This window comes from Oryzias latipes, chromosome 2, assembly GCF_002234675.1.
Source record: "Oryzias latipes chromosome 2, ASM223467v1".
NCBI classification, from domain to species: Eukaryota; Metazoa; Chordata; class Actinopteri; order Beloniformes; family Adrianichthyidae; genus Oryzias; species Oryzias latipes.
In genome coordinates this window covers 630,896-652,536 of record NC_019860.2, presented here as the reverse complement: position 1 = coordinate 652,536, position 21,641 = coordinate 630,896, and the positions used below count along the sequence as shown (strand labels likewise).

The window sequence follows — 21,641 nt, the reverse complement described above, 5'->3', positions numbered from 1 at the left end:
GTATTTTTGTTTCTTTAGATTGGACATTATAAATCTATCAGTGCTATGACGAAGGACATTGACCTCATGACCAAAAATGCCAAGACTTACAACGAACCAGGATCTCAGATTTTCAAGGTCAATCTTTTTCTTCTTATGATTTTTTTCGAACAATGTATCACTTTAATTTGAAGTTTGTAGGACGTGACACCTTTATAACATTTACTTGGTCTTTTACCAGGATGCTAACACCATAAAGAAAGTATTTATCCAATTAAAGACTGAACTTGAACACGCTGAACCTACATCGAGCGTCCTCATCAGGTAGGGTTTAGTTATCACTGGTATCAAACAAAGTCTACGATTTTAAGAGGATGTTGTTTCTATCCCGAAACCGAAGGTCTGGACAGGGGGGCCGACTCTCCAGCAGTACTGTTGCTCTTCAATATGGCTCAGAAAGTGAGGAAGATCCTGTGCTTTCAGGTAGGTTTTGGTCATTTCTGAGCCAGATAAACTGTAAAAGTCATTGCCATTTTGTTGTTTGTATGCAGGCAGACCCAGTCCAATAAAAATCATGTTTTGTTTTTTAACATGTTCTTGTGACATTTTTCTCATGATGGAGGACATATATTAAGAAGTTAAGGTTAAAATTGTATTTCTGATTTCATTTTTAATTCAGTTCTTTGTGAATAAAAGGGAATACCGTATATTCCAGACTATAAGCCGCTACTTTTGTCATACGCTTACAGCCCTGCGGCTTATTCAATGATGCCGCTAGTTTATGGATTTATTTGACGGCCGCCAGGAGCGCTCTTTCAGTCTCGGAGCGGAGGCTGAATGCATGATCCAACTTCCAGCATTGACCCTATTTGTTTTAGACAAACCCACAAGCAGCCAATCAGCATGGACCTCACTTCAGCTCTAAGGCCCCTCAGTCATGGTTCAACAAAAAGAAACACCCATGCCCACAATCCTTTGGTGCCATTAGACCCAACGTGCACATGATCGCCACTACAATATGACGGAGCTTTCAAGTTAAAAGCAATCGTTAAAAGCAGCGTGAAAAATCCACCGTGACAAAAAAAAATCACTCTTACGCACTCCGACACTGTGTCAGATCCACATGGTTTATGATTATGAAAACGTCAATATGGAATCAGAAATTTTGCTTAGCCAGTATATTTGGTCTAAATGTAGATGACTCCTCCTTTTTTGACAGACTCTTTACATCACTGTTGGCTCACTCTGGCTCCACGTTTTTTATAGCAGGACACTTCAATCTGGACAATGACCCTGAAGTCAACAGACTCAGCTCAGTATGGCAACAGCAAAGCTGGCAATCGGACAGAACTCATGGGCAGTACATGGACGAAACGGGTCTCTGCTGGGTTTGGCAGTCCTGTCACCAAAACACCAGAGGTTTCACCTTCTTTTTGTTCACCACTCTTACTCCCGGTTAGATTATCTGCTAGTCAGCAACTCCTCCATGAAGGATATTAAAGATGTTCAGATACATCCAATAGATAGCAGTGATCATGCATCAGTTTCCATGACTATATCTACGAATGTATCCCTTAAAAACTGGAGGTTTAATACATCTCTGCTTACAGATGTAGATTTTATTATTTATTTTAAAAAGAGAATGGGACATTATAGAAACTAAAGAAAAGAAAGAAAAGGCAGCAGTATCTGAATTAGAAAATAAAATGAGAACCCTTGATGATATCTGTGCTTCTGGACAAGAGCATGCTTTGAAAGATCTGGATTAATGTAAATTAGAATTAAACAAAATAATTAATAAGCAAACTCAATTTCAGCTACAAAGACTTCAATAGGAAAAATGTGAACAAGCAAACAAATCTGGTAAATTCCTAGCTAATCAATTTTAAAATAACAAAGAAAAATCACAATCCCTCCGATTAGGGAAGGAACAGGAAATATTAAACACAACCCAAAAGAAATAACATGTTTGCAGAAATTTTGTAAGAACTCATGTTCATCTCAAATCGAGCTTTAAATCCTTTCTTGATCATGTAAATTCATCCAAACTAAACCAAGAACAAATTACAGCCTTAGACTCAGCCATCTGTGTTGCTGAACTTCATGAGTCTCTGCTGCAGACGCCCAATAATAAAGCTCTAGGTCCGAACAGTTTTCCCAGCAGAATTCTACAGAGAATTCTGGGACATCTTGGCTCCAGTTTTTTATAGAATGGTTATATTTATTAAAGATAACCATTCACTACCTGCTAATCTGAACTCTGCAAACATCATTCTCCTCCTCCATTCTCCGCCTGAAAAGATCCCACCCTGCCTTCCAGCTACCGTCCCATCTCTCTGATCATTGCAGATCTTCAAATTATATGTAAATATCTTGCTAGGAGACTAGAGAAGATCGCTCCCCAGAGAATTCTCCCTGATCAAACGGGATTTATTAAAGGAAGACACTGCAGAAACATCGCTCAAAGATTTATTAATCTAATAGACTATGCCTCTATTAAGAAACAGGAAGTAATCCTAATGTCATTGGAGAAGCATTTGATAGGGTGAATCGGACGTTTCTGCTAGCTGCTTTATAAAAGTTTGAGTTTCGTAAATAGTTTATTAATTGGATTGAAATCCTTTATCACAATCCAAGTGCATCTGTTAAAACCAATAGACAAACCTCTGTCACCTTGTCCTCCAAAGAGGCACCAGACAAGGGCGTCCACTGTCCCCCTCTCTCTTTGCTTTTATTGAACCTCTAGTGGCAGCTATAAGACAAAATAAAGACAGAAGGAATTAAAACAAAACACATCCATCATAAAATTAGTCTTTAAGCAGACGATGTATTACTCTCCCCTCCAAATTTTGGAATCTTCAATCTCCAGAGTAGTGGCAGTTATTGACACGTTTTCATCCTTCTCTGAATACGCCATTAACTGGAATAAATCAGTACCTCATTAATAACTCTAAAACCAGGAAATATAAAATATTTAGGCATCACTTACTCCTCCATTCTGTTAGACTTAGAGGAATTAAATTTTGTACCATTGCTTAAAAATATTATGGGTGATCTATGGCGATTGGTGAACTTGCCCACATTGCTCACAGGTACAATAGCTTCAGTTAAAATGAAAAACGCATACAAAATCAACTACTTATTTTTTATGATTCCTATACATCCACCCGAAACATGGTTTAAATCATTAGATACATCCATATTTAAGTTTTTATGGGAAAATAAACCCCCAAGAATCAGCTTAAAAACCTTGAAAAAAGTTAAATCCCTTGTTGGGTTCGAATTTCTTAACTTTTACAATTACTTCTTTCCTAAAAGATTACAACATATTATAAAATGGCATAATAATAATCCGGTAGATCACTCATGGATAGATGTAGAACAGTTATTATGTGATGAGATTAAACTATCAGATCTTCCTTTTATTGGCAGCAAGCTTCACATTTGCTTGAATTGTATCAATATCAGACAAACGTTAACAGCCTGCTGGGATTACTTTAAGATGAATAACTTCTCACACCGAGCAAACTGACACCCATTTGGAAAATCCAAATCCATACCCAAAAATGTATTTGAATACTGATGTTCAATAGCTCATACAATATTAACAGGATAAACAATAGATACATATTTTTTTATTTTTTACTGCAATATCATAATCAGCATTCTATTAGATGAAAACACTGATTTTGAAATTGACTGGATATGATAACCAAACATGTTTTTAGCATTTATAAACGCAAGCAAGATTAGGTAAAGCTATTTCATAAGGAAGAAGGTCTCTGTTAAAACAGTGTTTCATAAACCTGGCATTCAATACATTGTTGTATGTATTGTCAACAATACATTATTTACCACAAAATCTTTTTGGTAAGTACAAAAGTAAGTATTGTTTTTTTTTTTTGCAGAAATGATAATTAGATACATTTCACATACATATTTGTTAAGATTGAGAACAAGCCACTTCACTCTAACAGCATAGTGATCTGATTAAATCAAAATTAAACAGTACTTTGCAATCCACAGATGACACAATCATAATTCTACCGCGCTTGGTTTGGGCAATACCTACTCAAGATTTTGCGCAAAGATCTTTTTTGAATCTAAAGATTGTACAAATCAAACAATAATTATCTTCCTTAATCAAACCAAGGTTTACATAGAATAGTTGATCTTTTAGAATATGTATTTTTCATGTATTTTCGTAATTTATTTTCAACGGAACATTCCGGTGGGCACAAGCGAGAATGGAAAAGTCCATTGTGATCAGATGAAGGGGGATTAATATGTTCAGAAGACTTGCTTAAGCTTAACTGGTAGAGCAAACACGTTCTATGCTGTTTTATAACGTATGCAGGGGTTGATATGTATTTTCATATTGATGGCATAATAAAGTGTAACACAAAAAATTAAATCTATTTATTGCATTTTTGGGATACCCTTTGAGTATTCTCATATTGTGACCGACCCAGCGCCATCTTGTCACATTTGCGACGTACATCTTGATCCAGAATATGACGAGGACGAACAGGAAAAACGAATTAGGAATATAATATTTAGCGGACAAGATAAAAAAAGGTGGTAAGCTATATTAACTTATATGACATAGAATAAATTACCATTACGCCCCACGCAGCTGGTAAAGATTATAAAGTGGGTTTAAACATCTTGAGAAGGAAGCAGACTAACAGAGCAACTAGCTAGCTTGCGCTAGCACTAGTTTAGCTGCTTCGTCACTTTTTTGTAGTATGCTTAATACATCATAAATATACTTTAAAATACAATTAATGAGATTTTGGTTCTGTTTAAATATGTTAGATTTTATTTTCGTTTAGTTATGTATTTCAGTGAAAGAAGTATGCTATTGTAGTCAGCTAACTTGAGTTATTGCTAGCCCAATACTGCTCAACTGCATCTGTTTTATGCTAGGGTTGCCAGATAGATCAAAATCGGCCAGTTTGAAAGACTGTTTGTCATGTATGCTTGATGAACTTAATGTTTGAATGAAAAGGCTGATATTAAAAAATTCTGTCTTTTAAGTTTGTGACTTACTATTGTATGCCAGTTTGATGCCAGTTATTAAATCATAATTTTTGATAACTTCTACTATTGAACAATGATAGTCTGCAAATACAACAAGCCACGGCATTAAAAAACTGCAGAAAAAGTACAGAAGCCCAACCTAGATGATGTATACCAGTTTTTGGATCTGGAGATTAAGGCCAGACGAGCTTATATTGACTCTGGAGCCATTTTTATTTTTGCCCTAAGCAGATACACAAAGAAGTTACTACATTGGAGATACTAAAGTAAAAAAGGTTTTGTCTGCTTTATAGCCAAAGGAAGATCCAAACACCTTCATTCAGAAGAAAGGCCTGTCAAGTCCAGTCTTGGTGTTCGATGTCAGCAGATGCATCTTTCTATTGGTTTGATGCCAGTTACGTTTGAAAAAGAAAAGCTTCACGAGGGTCTTATTTTCTAAATGGCATATTACACTACATTTGACCTACACAAAATGCGTGGCCACCCTTCTGTCGTTCAGACAGAGCTTTTTCAGGATACAACTCACACGCGGGACATCACCACGACATGAATAGCATTAAAGTAATTTGTTGGAAGATAAACTGATTTTGCAGTTTGGCGTTTCTGTTCTTTGAATGAGTATTCTGATTGTGTTGTTAAAGAAACAGTTGTATTTCTAGTGCCTTTGTTTAATTTTTTTACACACATCTCAGTTTGTAAGTTGAATGAAACAATCGAAAAGTGAATTTGCTTTCATTCTTTTTAGTATTGAAATGAGAAAATAATTCTTTTGCAACAGCTTGTTTCAAGATTTATTTTCTGAATTTTAGTAGACAATACATTTTAATCAAGCTCCTAAATCCTAGTTTCTAGTTTTTTTTTGTCTTAAATTACTGCTCAAAATAAGTGTTTTTGCCTAATTTCAAAATTTAACCTATTTACTTAGATATTTTTACTTAAATCAAGACATCTTGTTAAGTAAAATTTACTAGCTGCACTGGCAGATAATTTGACTTATTTCTAGTCAATTTCTACTAAAAACAAATACTTTTTTCTAGAAGTAAGATGGTGGTTTTTTGCAGTGTGAAATTAACATCATACAAAATTTATCAAAAATGTATGTTGTATATAAGTAATAGTGGTGTCACGATTTGGACTTTAAATCGAAATCGATCGAAATTAAGTCACAGTCTCGAACTTCGAATTATTTATTATTATTTATTATTTATTACTCGCCAAGCGGAAAAAAAACACTTGTTGAAGTGCTGCGAGTCAACCTCCTCTAACAGCCGCTCAAAAGGTAGCATGGCAATTGCAGATGTAGGAGACCCATCGACAGAACTCGAATCCCCTCCTCTTTCACTGAAGTCGCTGGTTTGGAAGCAGTGTTAGAAATAAGGGGAAAAAAATGGTTGTCCTCCGGACAACCTGGCAAGTAAACTTGGTTGTTCTCCCCAATTTTTGGTTGTCCTTTGATACCAATATTCAACAGCAACGAAACCCACTCAGATGTCAGTACTTACATCTTTATTTCTTCTGTACATCTAAGAGCAACTGCCTCTTGTAATGGACATTTAAAAAACTCTTTAGATATTCAAAACAAACATTTTACTAAATATTGAAGCATCTGGTTACACAAAGTATTGCCAAAAAATTGAAAACTAAATCTTTTTGTGTTTTTGGAGACCTCTAGCGGTCACACCAGGTAGTGTTGTTCAACACGTATTTGAAAACCGGTAATCCTTTTTGAAAAGTACAGATGTACAAACAGAAAGGATTAGCTAGCATGCACAGACTTCGTTTGTCAGTCGAAAGAATTTCCTGCTACGTCTCAATTCAGAGTTTGCCAAATACTAACCCTTGAAACTTGAAAAATAGTCGAAAAATACCAAAATGTTGAACAAAAGATCAGGTTGTCACACGGACAACCACCAGGTTCATTTTGGTTGTCCTCCGTTAAATCTGGTTGACTCGGACAACCGGATAACCGCTTATGTCGAACGCTGTGAAATATTTTGGATTTCCACCAGTGAGTTATGTTGACAACGTTCGCGTTGTCGAAAAAAAACAACCAAGTGTTTGTAAGCTGTGCTATGTGCGTGTACCATATTCTCTCACTGGCAGCACGACTAACATGGCAGGGCATCTCCGCAGGCACCACAAAAACATAGATTTATTTATTTATCTGTTAAACCAGTGCTTCTCAAATAGTGGGGCGCATCCAGATTAGATGCCGGGGGGCGCGCGAATTAGCAGCGGCCTTAGGCACTGGTGCGCAAATTTAATGGGGGTCAGCGGTGACAGCGGCTCAGTGCTTGGAAAAATATCTGCGCCACTGTTTGTTTCTTATTATCTCTTATATCACAGAGTTTGTAATGGCCTTAAACAATGAACTGCAGGGACGGCGCTCCAAAGTGACGCTTGGCGTTTTTTCGCGTCCGTGTGCACACTCGCATTGGTGCCCTTTGTTTAGTCACGAGGCGTTAAGCGCGCAAAATTTGTCCAGGTGTGTACGGGCCTTGAGAGTCAAAAAATCACCACACCACACACTGACCTGCCAGGACGTACACACCAAACACGCTCCAATATCCAATATAAGATCACTGCCCTTGTTTTATTTTTACATGTTCTGTTTGTGTTTTGACTGCACTTGCAGGTGGTGACATGGAAGTCAAGGACGAGAAGATAGATGACCTTGGACTTAAAATGGTTGACGTGGCGTGTGCAGGTGGTGACATGGAAGTCAAGGAAGAGAAGATAGATGACCTTGGACTTAAACTGGTTGACGTGGCGTGTGCAGATGGTGACATGAAAGTCAAGGAAGAGAAGATAGATGACCTTGGACTTAAACTGGTTGACGTGGCGTGTGTAGACGGTGACATGAAAGTCAAGGAAGAGAAGATAGATGACCTTGGACTTAAACTGGTTGACGTGGCGTATGCAGATGGTAACATAGAAGTCATGGACGAGAAGATAGATGACCTTGGACTTAAACTGGTTGACGTGCCAAATGCAGATGGTAACATAGAAGTCATGGACGAGAAGATAGATGACCTTGGACTTAAACTGGTTGACGTGGAGTATGCAGGTGGTGACATGAAAATCAAGGACGAGGATGATGATGCTCCTGTGACACCTTCGATGCCTCAAATGCAAAGCTCTCTGTCAAGTGACATGGATATCATGCCATACACACCTTCCCAAGTATTTGTATTCTTCCAATGAGCTTAAATGCCTACAATAGGCTCTTTAGGTTTCAAGCACATTCCCCTGATTTGATGTTTTTCTCTCTTTTCAAGGCCACTCCAAAGGTGATGGGTTTATCAAAGAGAGGAGCAAAGAGGAAAATGAATATGAGTGGCTACATTCTTTTCAGCAGCAAAATACGGCCTTTCGTCAAAGCTCGGCACCCAGACCTTTCGTTCGGAGAGCTGAGTCGATTAGTAGGCACAGAGTGGAGGAACCTCGAAGCTTCCAAAAAAGCAGTGTTTGAAGGTGTGTAGCTGATGAGCAAAATCAGACAGTTTAGTTGGTATGAATTACAAAAAATGTGAAAACAATGATTTGAAATATTTCAGAGTGTGCCGCAAAACTTGCGGAACAGCAAGAACCCGAGAAGCCACCCCAGGAGCAAGTTTCCACTCGAGCAGGTACAGCAGTGGGGGCACTGATGGGGGTAGTGCCTTCGCCTAGCACTATGGGAATGATAAACCAGACTATGCTACCCTTTTTTTGTGTATTTATATTGTCCTGTTTGTTTGTATTTTGACTACACATCAGTAGATATGTTTGCAATAATTACTAGGCCTTGTGACTTGTGGTCTACCTTTTTAAAGCTTTCTAAATCTCAATGACATGTTTTATATTTAGGGAAGATCTACAAATCTACAAAGAACTCCGAATACCTCACCCCTCTTCAGCAGAAGTTGAATGAGCTCTACGATTCAGTGCAAAACTTTACTGACCGCAGAGGTCGTTGTCTAAGCAAGATCTTCCACCATCTTCCAATTCATTCCGAGTTGCCCGACGATAACGCTGCAATCAAGAAACCCATTAACATTGAGCGCATCAGAAGCCATATGGCCACAGGCCGTTACCAAGACGTGGATGCTCTGGTAGAGGACTTTGCTCTCATGTTCAACAATGCTTGCATGTACAACGAGCCAGAGTCTCTGATATATCGAGATGCTTTAGTGCTGCATCGGGTTTTACTGGAGACACGAAAGCAGCAAGGAGGGGAAGACTCTGGGCCCCCAGCAGTGAGGCTTCTGGTGAGGGAGCTCATCAGGAACCTCTTTGTTTCTGTAATTAGCCACCAGGATGAGGAGCGTCGATGCTATAGTGACTCGCTGGCCGAGATTTTTGCTGTGGATCCTGCTGCCCCTGAGAAACCACCTCTCAACTTTGAAATAATCCAAATGAACGTGGAGCGTGGTCGCTACAGGAGGCTGGATGTCTTTCAGGAACACATGTTTGAAGTGTTGAAGAAGGCAAGGAGGCTACACAGGTATGACAACCTTTGAAAAAGGAATTAAAGAGGAGGTGGCATAGTGTTATGTTTGAACCCTGAAATGTGGCAGAAGGTTGAAAAGTTAAGGGGGCTGAATACTTTTCAAGGGCCTGTATAAGACTTCATTTTTTCAACAAATTTACATTTTAAAGAAATCTACGGCTAGAACAGTAGCATCTAGACCTAGTTTTTTGCATCAGTTTATGTAAAACACATGTCGGGAATATCCAAAAGAAGTTTGGTGGCCACCTGTGGCAAACTGTCAAATTTGGGGATTTTCACATTTCTGCACAGGACATATGAAGTGATATATATGGCAAGACATTGCAAACAACACTTTCTATGTTGCAAATGAAAATATTAATTATTTGCTTTTCAAAAAAATGTTGGGGTGGTCAGACTTTTTTGCCATGTAAGCTACTTTTTAAACGACCAAATCTTAAGGATCTATCTATATATACAGTGCAGACCTAAAGTAAAAAAAACAAGAAAAACATGCCCCTCTCACCCTCCGTGGGTGGTTTCTCCTCCATGCTGAGTCTCACGTGTGAATGAACCCAGACATGGAGACATGATTTCGGATGCTTTTGTGCTTTTTTTTAATTAAATAAATCTGATCTCTAAACATCCACTGTGAATTCCGAGCTTGTTAATGAGATAAACACAGACAGAAATGTAAAGGTATCTGCTGTAAATCCAAGTATTTTTACCCATGTCCCATCACGGGCTCCTTACCCCCAGGTGACCTAAACACATATAACAGTTGCTATGGAACTAAAACCCAGAAACGGAAAAGCAGCCATTTTAAAAAACAGTTTACTGAAATAATCACATGCAGCTCTGACCAGGTTGGCATATGTGGTAGGGGGAGAGCGGGGCCTGTAGCAGCTGCTCAGCCAGTAAGGGCGAGTCAGAATTGGGCGGCAAGAGCAGGGGCAGGTTGCACCTGTGGGCTAACGCCTAACAACGCCACTCGGGGCTTGAATAGCGTTTTTTTTTTTTTTAGGATTTGGATGTTGATTAGATCCTGAACAATAATCAAAGCAGCTCAAATACATACTAATGGTTCTCATGCTTTGTTTTTTTACAGGACAGACTCAAAGATATTTGAAGATGCAGTGGAGCTGCAGTACTTTTTAATCAAGATCAGGGATGAGTTATGCAAGAATGGAGAGATCCTAATGTCCACTGCACTCCGTTACACTTTGAAACACTTGCAAAGTGATGTAGATCGGGAAAAAAGAGAGAAAATTCCCAGAGAGATTGAGGAGGATAAGAAGAAAGCAGAAGAGGAACAGGAGAAAAACAAAGGTAGTTGATTTATTATTCATGCATGAAAACACAGGAATCTCTTGTGCTAAAATGTATCTGAAATGTTTCTGCAGATAACAAAGAGGGAACAACCCATTATGTACAAAGAGATCCCTGGAAACCAAATCCTCATCTCAATTATGTAAAGGAATGCTCCTTTGACAACATCACCTACAGCGTGGGAGAATTTGTCTATGTGGAGCCATCAGAAGTGTACTTCAAGCCTCACATTGTCTGCATTGATCGTCTGTGGGAAGACAGCGCTGGTAACCCTCAAAGGACTGTTTGTCACAGATATATGTGACATGGCATTACATGTAGAGCACCAGAGTGTCACTGCTACAATAACCGAGCTTCTTATTTATAATAGATTGATAGAATTTATGCCAGACTCAGTCCAAAAGAAGGTGTACACAAACCCACTACATAAAAAAAGCACAGTGTCAAGAATACACAAGTTAAGAAGCAGTGTTAGGAAAATTACAATAGTTCATAAAAAAATACATTAATTAAAAGAGTGTTAATTCTGAGGGACAAACGGCTCACTAGCACTCGCCCTCCTTGGCTTATTTAAAAGCACCCTAAGGGCCTCATTGTACACCACCTGCAGCTTTCTCATACTGGTACTTTTATAGTTTGTCCACAGATGAGCTGTATACAGAGGAGGACAAAATGCTTTAAATAACACCACCTCGACTCCTTCTTTACACATACCAAACTTGAGAGAGTGTTGTCTTGGCCATATACACTATGACACTGCCTGTAGATATCTGCATCATCTGACAAGTCTTCTGAAATGACATGCCCAAGATACTTTATCTTATTAGTTCACACGAGTACAGCATTTGATAGGTCAAAACCAGGGAAATTGTGATTTTAGTGTTCTTTTGTCCGAGAAATCATAATCAAACTTTTTTGTGCATTTAATGTGATGTCATTATCAAGCTCATAAGCCGAACAGATGTTAAGGAATTGAAGACCAGCAGTACTTGGACTCAACACAACTAGATCGTCAGCATACATCAAATGGTTGACAATGAGATCTTCAGCCACACAAGTGTGAACAACAAGTACTTTAGGTTTGAGAGACAGTTCATCCACATAAAGTTAAAAAGAATAGGAGAGAGAATGGTGTATTTAAAATGTCTGAAACCCTATTTTCCTCATTTGACCTGCATTGTTTGTTGAGCATACCAATATGCCAGAATACACACAACACATTTAGGTACACATCTCTCCGCCAGTTTTATCATACAAACTCTGTAATCCTGTCCAGCAGGATTATCTCATAGAGTTTTGATAGAAAACTGGCCAGAGCTATCAGTCTGTAATTTTCAGAGCAACCAATTTTTCCAGCTTTGTTTTTATCCCTGCTACTAACATAAGAGTTATCAAATCAAATCAAATCAAACTTTATTTATAAAGCACTTTTCATATATAAATATAACACAAAGTGCTTTACATTAAAACACAACAAAATATAAAAACAAGCATTGACGATTTAAAAATAAATAAAATAAAAATAAATAAATAAATGGGGCCCCCCTCCCCGTACCTAGCCCCCCACTCCTTTCACACCTCCCACCCCCTAAGTGATGGCAAAGGACAATGAGAAATAGGCTGAGCACAAAAAGAGGATGCTGGAAACGCTAATAATTGGAACCTCCCCCTCCGTGAACAGCCGCATAGACAGCCAAATGCAGCTTCACAGGCGGGGACCGTTCCACCACAGCTAAGTGGTGATGCAGGTCCCCATCTAGAGCTGCAGTGGCTGAACAGCAGCCGACCCAGAAGGAGGGGTTCCAGCTGAGGAAGCACCGGAAATAAAAATGAGAATAAACAAGTAAAAATATTGATAAAAACAATAAAACATTAAAATAAGGTAAATTAAAATAACGCGTTAAAATCAGATTCAAGTTCATAAAACAAGTTAAAATGGATAGATAAATTAATAAAATAAAAAGTACATATAAATAATTAAATAACTGAATAAATACTTAAAAGTAGTAAAAAAATTAGCTAAAAGCCAGGTTAAAGAGATGTGTCTTGAGCCTTTTCTTAAAAGCATTAATATTCTCTGCGGCTCTCAGGTCATCTGGCAGACTGTTCCATAAACGGGGACCATAGTGCTGAAATGCAGCTTCTCCATAGGTTTTAGTTTTTACAGTTGGAATGGTTAACAGACCAGTGCCAGAGGATCTCAGGGTCCGTGAGGGTTCATACTTTACTAAAAGATCTGATAAATAAGAAGGCGCAAGACCGTTAAGACATTTAAAAACTGTTAAAAGTATCTTAAAATCAATCCTGAAGCATATGGGGAGCCAATGCAGGGATTTCAAAATTGGGGTGATGTGAGCTCGCCTCCTGGTCTTTGTAAGAACTCGTGTGGCAGAGTTCTGGAGAAGCTGAAGGTTCCTAATGTTGGTTTTTGGAAGACCAGAAAGCAGGGCGTTACAGTAATCAACTTTACTCATGATAAAAGCATGCATTAGCATCTCCATATTAGCAAGAGAGAGTAGTGGGCGGACTCTAGCCAGATTTTTGAGATGATAGAAACCAGTTTTAACCACCTGTTTTATATGGGGGATAAAAGTTAGCTTATCATAGAGTCTGGTTAAAATCCATGAACATTAAAGCTGTAAAACACATGGCAAGTAGTGGGATTACCCTTGCACTGGCAAACTTTACATGCTCAGATACCCCACCAAGTCCAGTAGCTTTGTTGTTTGACAGTTTGGAGAAAGCTTGGTGGACATTATGGACATTATTATACTTGTTTGTTTTCAGCCATTGTTTAAGAGCTGTTTGGAACAAACCAGTCCTGCAGACCTTAGTTATTGTTGTTTTGGATGTTGTTATAACACAGCCATGGAATCAGCTCTCATTGCCTGGTCCTTTTTACAAATAAAACTTATTTCATACATTTCTAAATGCAATTGCTTCTCTAGGAGAAATATTAGTTAATAATTTATCTGAATGTACAGTGTACATCGACACTACATCTTCTGAGAGTGCTCCAATCCAAATATGAGGAATTTTCATGGTTGTAACCTGACTTCAAAGGTAAACTCAGCATTTGCATCTTAAAAGAAATATGATCAGCAAATGATGGCTCATAAAAATGTTCATAGTAGTCAGAGACGCATGAGCATCAGCTGTTGTGACACAATGGTCTAACCAGGAAGTTGAATGCCATGCTTCACTGATGTGTGTACCCTTTCTTCAGGCAGCAACATTTGAGTTAAGTGTATTCTGCTGTATATTTTGAAATGAATCTATTGTTGTTCCTTGAAGGTGTGATGTGGCTCTATGGCTGCTGGTTGAAGCGGCCAAGTGAAACTATTCACTTGGCTTCACAAACATTTCTGGAAAAAGAAGTCTTCAAGAGCTGCTACTGCAGCAGAGTGCCCATCAGTAAAGTTCTCGGCAAATGTGTGGTTCTTTCTGTGAAGGTTAGACACCCCCCAAAAAGGTTTCAGATGACAATAGAACTGTAGTGAATTTAGGTGTCTTTTTGTGATTCACGTAGGATTACTTCAAAATGCAACCTGAGGGCTTCAAACCTGCAGATGTGTATGTCTGTAAGTCCCGCTATGGTAGTGGAGCCAGGTCCTTCAAGACAATTAAAGTTTGGACCTTGCCACAGAGTCCAGTAAAGTTGGTGCCCCGGGTGGTGCCTCTGCCTGTCGTTTATGCCTCCAGATTTACCAAACCGGACCTGGACAAAGCGTCCTTCTCTCATGCAAACCCCGGCAGTTTTGAAGACAAGGTGAGGTGAAGCACCTGCTTGATTTGATTGTTGTTTGTTGCAGTTAAATGAGATCAACCTTTCTTACAGATGCTTGACATATTTAGTAAACCTTTAAGATTCTGCTGACTTGAGTCAGTGTAAACAAAAGCTATATTTACTATCAAAACTACACGTATGCCACTATTTTTAGGTGTTAACACATGTTGATCTGTTTCATGAAGTCTCTATTGTCCGGACTCTTCCTTAGTAATTAAAACCTTGATTTGCTGGAAAAAATAAAATCTGGATGTTTGTGCTTGAGAACTCATATGCTAACATTTAATTCTGGCAGCAAAGAACTCTATTTCAAATTAGAAACTGTCAAGATTTGAATGTTTGTGAATGTTCAACATTTCAGGAGCGAGAGGATGTTCCCATGGAGATAAATGAAGGCGAGCCAGGCTGCCAGTACTTTGAACAGTTATGCTACAATAACATGTGGTTTAAACTTGGAGACTGCGTTTACATCCAGTCACATGGATTGTCAAAGCCCCGGGTTGCCAGGTTGGTGAAAATAAATATATAGTCAAGAAAAACCTCTGAACAAGAAATAGGTTTTGAGAAATGTCAGTGTTGCAAGTACAATTTTTAATTTGTGATCCCTCATGCAGTTTTACTAACTTGTCTACAGAATTGAGAAGCTGTGGTTGCAGAATGGAACCACCTTCTTCTTTGGACCTATTTTCATTCATCCTGAGGAAACGGAGCACGAACCCACAAAGATGTTTTACAAGAGAGAGGTTTTTCTAAGTCACCTGGAGGAAACCTTGCCCATGACTTGTGTCCTAGGTACGGCACAGCCATATAGCCGTCTCTGAATGTGGGCCTTCAAACGTTATTGATAAAAAAAAAAGTGCTTTTCATGTTGTCAAAGAGCTTTACAAACGAAAGCCAAACATAGGCACAACATTTTGAAATTAAAGCCAACCTCCTCCCCCACCCACCATTGACATTCACCCATACACCCCAAGACCCCAACATAAAGAATGCAGGCATGAAAACAGGGCTGGAACTGTAAGAGGAACTTCTAGCTTGGCTCTACTGTGAGGAAACATTATAATGAAGCCCTGGGGCCAAAATCGTGTCATTAAAAAAAATCTATTTTCCAACTGACTTGGTAACGACCCTTGTTGTTTTTCCAGGCAAATGTATGGTGTCCTCCTTTAAGGAGTACCTGTCATGCAGACCTACAGAATACTCCGAGGAGGACATCCTGCTGTGTGAGAGCAGCTACATTGAGACAGAGAAACAAGTGAAAAAGTTAGAGGGTCTGAAGCGCTTCTCATATTCTGCCAAAGTGGTGGAGGATGAGATTTACAATTTCAGGTTTGGAAAGTCAAAAGGAACTTCTCTGATCTAAACTGAATCAGATCCTTCTTTTACCATCTTGTTTTGGTGTTTTGTGTAGGAAACTCAATGTACCACAGAAGGAAGCTTCACCCTTTTTGGACAAGAAGATAGATGAGCTGGAACTTAAATTGGCAGACATGGACGAGGATGATGATGCTCCTGTGACACCTGCAATGCCTCAAATGCAAAGCTCTCTGTCAAGTGACATGGATATCATGCCATACACACCTTCCCAAGTATTTGTATTCTTCCAATGACCTTAAATGCCTACAATCTTGTGCTCTTTAGGTTTCAAGCACATTCCCCTGATTTGATGTTTTTCTCTCTTTTCAAGGCCACTCCAGAGGTGATGGGTTTATCAAAGAGAGGAGCAAAGAGGAAAATGAATATCAGTGGCTACATTTTTTTCAGCAGCAAAATGCGGGCTGTCTTCAAAGCTCGGCACCCAGACCTTTCGTTCGGAGAGCTGAGTCGATTAGTAGGCACAGAGTGGAGGAACCTCGAAGCTTCCAAAAAAGCAGAGTATGAAGGTGTGTAATTGATGAGCAAAATCAGACAGTGTAGCTTTGTTGGTATGAATTACAATAAATGTGAAAACAATGGCTTAAAATATTTCAGAGCGTGCCGCAAAACTTGTGGAACAGCAAGAACCCGAGAGCCCAGCCCAGGAGCAAGCTTCCCCTCGAGCAGGTACCCCTGTGGGGGCACTGATGAGGGTAGATGAGCTTGAACTTAAACTGGCTGACATGGAGGATGGACATGATGACAAGGAAGACATGGACAAGGATGATGATGCTCCTGTGACACCTTCAATGCCTGAATTACAAAGCTCTCTGTCAAGTGACATGGACATCATGCCATACACAGAGGAAGACTTCAGCCCACCGCCAGTGGGTCGTCGGGTCATGGAGCTCCTCAGGAAACTCTATGTTTCTGTAATGAGCCACCAGAGCAAGAAGCACCGATGCTATAGTGACTTTCTGGCTGAGATTCCTGCTGTGGATCCTGCTGCCCCTGAGAAACCACCTCTCAACTTTGAAATAATCCGAATGAACCTGGAGCGTGGTCGCTACAGGAGGCTGGACGTCTTTCAGGAACACATGTTTGAAGTGTTGAAGAAGGCAAGGAGGCTACACAGGTATGACAACCTTTGAAAAAGGAATTAAAGAGGAGGTGGCATAGTGTTATGTTTGAGCCCTGAAATGTGGCAGAAGGTTGAAAAGTTAAGGGGGCTGAATACTTTTCAAGGTTCTGTATAAGACTTCTTTTTTTCAACAAATTTACATTTTAAAGAAATCTACGGCTAGAACAGTAGCATGTAGACCTAGTTTTTTGCATCAGTTTAGGTAAAACAGGCCCAAAACACTAGTTGGGAATATCCAAATGAAGTTTGGTGGCTATCTGTAGCAAACTGTCAAATTTGGGGATTTTCACATTTCTGAACAGGACATATTAAGTGATATATATGGCAAGACATTGCAAACAACACTTTTTTATGTTGCAAATGAAAATTTTAATTGTTTGCTTTTCAAAAAAATATTTGTTGCTTTCAAAAATGTATTTTTTTCTTTTTGCTTTCTAAAAATATTTTTTACGTTTGCAACACAAACGTTTTCAGATGCGTTGTGTCTCATATCGCTTTCTTTTGCTTTCATAGTTTGTGTTCATAAGTTTCAGTGTAGCACAGGGGTAGTCACATTTTTTTGGCATGTAAACTACTTTTCAGACGACCAAATCTTAAAGATCTACCTATATATAAATGGTAAATGGCGTATCCTTGTATAGCGCTTTTTTTACCTACGAGGACAAAGTGCTTTTACAGTCACAGTCCCATTCACCCATGCACACACAGATTCACACACTGGTGGCTGCTACGCTGCCAAACGTAAAAGGTGGGGTTTCAGTGTCTTGCCCAAGGACATTTCGACTCATGGGTGTGCAAGGCAGGAGTTGAACTTGCAATCTTACGATCATGGGTCGACCGCCCTACCGCTGCACCACGGCCATATACAGTGCAGACCAAAAGTAAAAAATAAAATACACGCCCCTCTCACCCTCCGCGGGTGGTTTCTCCTCCAAGATCGGGTCCTCCACCAGAGGCCTGGGAGCTTGAGGGTCCTGCACAGTATCTTAGCTGTTCCTAGCACTTTTCTGGACTGAGAGGTCTGAGGTCTTTCCAGGTATCTGTTGTAGCCACTCCTCCAGCTTGGGGGTTACTGCCCCGAGTGCTCCAATTACCACATGCACCACTGTCACCTTCACTTTCCAGGCTTTCTCCAGTTCTTCTCTGAGTCCCTGGTATTTCTCCAGTTTCTCATGTTCCTTCTTCCTGATGTTCCCATTGCTTGGCACTGCCACATCCACCACAACGGCTTTCCTCTGTTCTTTATCCACCACTACAATGTCTGGTTGGTTCGCCATTACCATTCTATCAGTCTGGATCTGGAAGTCCCACAGGATCTTTGCCCTTTCATACTTTCGGGGGTGTTTCCCATTTTGACCTTGGGGTTTCCAGTCAATATTCTGCACACATGTTCCTGTATATTATTCCAGCCACTTGATTGTGGCGCTCCATGTATTCTGTCCCTGCCAGCATCTTACATCCTGCAGTTATGTGCTGGATTGTTTCAGGCGCCACTTTGCACAGCCTACACCTTGGGTCTTGTCTGGTGTGGTAGATCTGAGCCTCTATCGCTCTGGTGCTCAGGGCTTGTTCCTGAGCTGCCAGGATGAGTGCTTCAGTGCTGTCCTGTAGGCCAGCCCTTTCTAGCCATTGGTAGGACTTCTTGATATCAGCCACTTCAGTTATAGTCCGGTGGTACATCACATGCAGGGGTTTGTCTTCCCATGAGGATCTGTCCTCCCATGAGGATCTGTCCTCTGGCACTGTATCCTCTGCTCTCCATTGGCTGAGACATTTACTGAGCACATTGTCAGTTGGGGCCTTGAGCTTGATGTATTCATGCATCTTGGATGTTTCATCCTGGATAGTGGCTTCCGCACTCCTTAGTCCTCGGCCTCCTTCCTTGCGGCTAGCATACAGTCTCAGGGTGCGGGATTTGGAATGGAACCCTCCATGAATCGTTCATTTCGTGTTTTAACATCTGTGGTCTGTATCTCGTCCTTTGGCCATCTTATTATTCCTGCAGGATATCTGATAACTGGCAGTGTGTAGCTGTTTATTGCCCGGGTCTTGTTCTTGCCATGGAGCTAGCTTCTCAGGACTTGCCTTACTCATAGGAGGTAATTTAGCTGTTGCAGCTTTTCTTTTTTGCCTGCTCTAATGAACAATTGTTTAATAATAATAATAATACATTTTATTTAAAAGCGCCTTTCAAAACACCCAAGGTCACTGTACAAAGTTAGAGGTAAAACACAATAAAATCACAAGTTAAAATCAATAAATAAATTGGATTCATTAGTAAAATCAGCTGACAGAAAATGAGAAACTGTGTTCCGGAAATGCATGCTTAAACAGATAGGTTTTGAGTCTGGATTTAAAGATCAGAAAGGAGTCAGTGTTACGGAGGTCTGGGGGGAGAGAGTTCCAGAGTTGGGGAGCAGAGCGACTGAAGGCACGGCTCCCCATGGTGACCATACGGGCCGGAGGGACAGAGAGCTGAAGGGAGGAAGAAGACCGAAGAGAGCGAGAGGGAGTGTTAACATGGAGGAGATTAGAGAGATAGGAGGGAGCCAGGCTATGGAGGGCTTTAAAAGTGTAGAGAAGGATCTTGAACTTAATCCTAAAGGCTACTGGAAGCCAGTGCAGTTGCTGGAGAACGGGAGTGATGTGATGGAAGGAGGGGGTTCTGGTGATGATGCGGGCAGCTGAATTCTGGACTAACTGAAGCTTACTTAGAGTTTTGTTGGGAAGACCAAAGAGAAGAGCATTGCAATAGTCGAGACGAGAAGTGACCAGACTATGAACTAAAATGGAGGCGGAGTGGATGGTGAGGGAGGGGCGGAGTCGATTAATATTACGTAGATGATAGTAGGCTGACCGAGTAATGCTATTGATATGGGATTGAAATGATAATGTACTGTCAAGGATGACACCCAGACTCTTTACTTGAGGGGAGGGGAAAACTGGAGAGGAATCGATGGAAAGGTTAAAATTAGAAACTTTGGAAAGGGTGGACTTGGAACCTACGAGGAGTAATTCGGTTTTATCACTGTTAAGTTTGAGGAAGTTTAGGGTGAACCAGGTTTTTATTTCAGACAGGCAGGAGGAGAGGGAGGCAGGTGGAATAGAAGAGTTGGGTTTACTGGACAGATAGAGCTGAGTGTCATCCGCGAAACAATGAAAATCAATATTGAATTTACGAAATATATTGCCAAGGGGTAGCAGGTAGGTAATGAAGAGGAGGGGACCGAGAACAGAACCTTGAGGAACACCAGATGAAATAAGTGAGGGTTGGGATTTGAAAGAATTCAGTTGAATAAACTGAGTGCGGCTTGAAAAATAAGAATGAAACCAGCGGAGGGGGATGGACTCGATACCGAGGGCTGAAAGTCTGTGGAGGAGGATGGAGTGAGATATGGTGTCAAATGCTGCGCTCAAGTCGAGGAGGATGAGGATGGTGATGAGTCCAGAATCAGCTGCAAGGAGAAGGTCATTGGTGATTTTTAGTAGGGCAGTTTCTGTGCTATGAAGGGGACGGAAACCAGATTGAAAGGGTTCAAAAAGATCATTTTGGGTGAGATGATGGGAAAGTTGGGAGGCGACTATTTTTTCAAGAATTTTTGAAATGAAGGGGAGGTTAGAAATAGGACGAAGATTATGAAAGGAATTGGGGTCTGAGCCAGGTTTTTTTAGGATGGGTCTGACGGCAGCGATCTTGAGGAGTGAGGGGACAATACCTGATGTCAATGAGGAGTGGATAATGGCACAAATGAAAGGAAGAAGAGAAGGAAGGCAGGATTTAACCAGGGATGTTGGAAGGGGATCGAGCAAACATGTGGATGGTTTGGACTTATGGATGAGGCGGGAAATTTCACTGGGATCAGGGAGGAAAAAGGAAGTGAATATATGAGTTACAGAAAATGAGTCAGACGGGGTGGGAGGAGAGGTGGAGGAATGGAGATGCTGATGGATATCTAGAATTTTCTGGTTAAAGAATAACTGAAGAGAATTACAGTGCTCATCTGAATAAAAATGAGGGGGAAAACTGTTACGGGGTTGAAAGACATTATCCATTAAAGAAAACAGAATTTTGGAATTTCCCTTATTTGCATCAATCAGTTCAGTGAAGTAGTTCGTTTTAGTGATAGAAACCAAGTCCTTGTATTGTAGAATCTGTTCATTGTAGATTTCCCTGTGAGCGGGAGAGCCAGTTTTTTTGCAGAGCCGCTCCAACTGGCGGCATTTGGCTTTCATTTTATGGAGTTCAGGGGTGAACCAGGGGGAAGATTTAACAGATAAAACAGACCGGGTTTTTACAGGAGCGAAATTGTTAAGAACATCTAAAAGGCAGTTATTATAAAAAGAAACCAGATCATCAGGGTTGGACGAGTTTGGGAAAGGGATGCGCTCCAAATGAGAAGAAAACATATCCACATTTACATTCTTAATGTTTCGGAAGGAGATGAGGCGAGTGGGTTTGATCTCAGATAAAATCAAGGGGATGCTAAAAGAAACAAGATGGTGATCAGTCATAGCAAGATCATCTGTGGAACAGT

At 40.2% G+C, this 21,641-nt stretch overlaps 1 protein-coding gene across 3 annotated transcripts in view; it reads left to right on the top strand.

The window, feature by feature from the left end:
- The window catches only part of LOC101169930, an 83,172-nt gene that overhangs the window by 4,886 nt on the left and 56,645 nt on the right, over positions 1–21,641 (top strand). The window contains exons 7-24 of one of the 3 annotated variants that reach the window (XM_023963860.1): positions 19–117; positions 221–303; positions 380–462; positions 1,249–1,398; positions 7,658–8,205; positions 8,301–8,496; positions 8,580–8,651; positions 8,872–9,508; positions 10,602–10,822; positions 10,897–11,088; positions 14,117–14,274; positions 14,352–14,591; positions 14,971–15,116; positions 15,244–15,401; positions 15,755–15,938; positions 16,021–16,198; positions 16,297–16,492; positions 16,581–17,100. In XM_023963860.1, coding sequence (XP_023819628.1) covers positions 19–117; positions 221–303; positions 380–462; positions 1,249–1,398; positions 7,658–8,205; positions 8,301–8,496; positions 8,580–8,651; positions 8,872–9,508; positions 10,602–10,822; positions 10,897–11,088; positions 14,117–14,274; positions 14,352–14,591; positions 14,971–15,116; positions 15,244–15,401; positions 15,755–15,938; positions 16,021–16,198; positions 16,297–16,492; positions 16,581–17,100 — 4,061 coding nt within the window. Of the gene's footprint in view, positions 1–18; positions 118–220; positions 304–379; positions 463–1,245; positions 1,399–4,385; positions 4,558–7,657; positions 8,206–8,300; positions 8,497–8,579; positions 8,652–8,871; positions 9,509–10,601; positions 10,823–10,896; positions 11,089–14,116; positions 14,275–14,351; positions 14,592–14,970; positions 15,117–15,243; positions 15,402–15,754; positions 15,939–16,020; positions 16,199–16,296; positions 16,493–16,580; positions 17,101–21,641 lie in introns of those variants that run through there. The other 2 variants (XM_023963854.1, XM_023963865.1) reach the window with 2 other exon arrangements.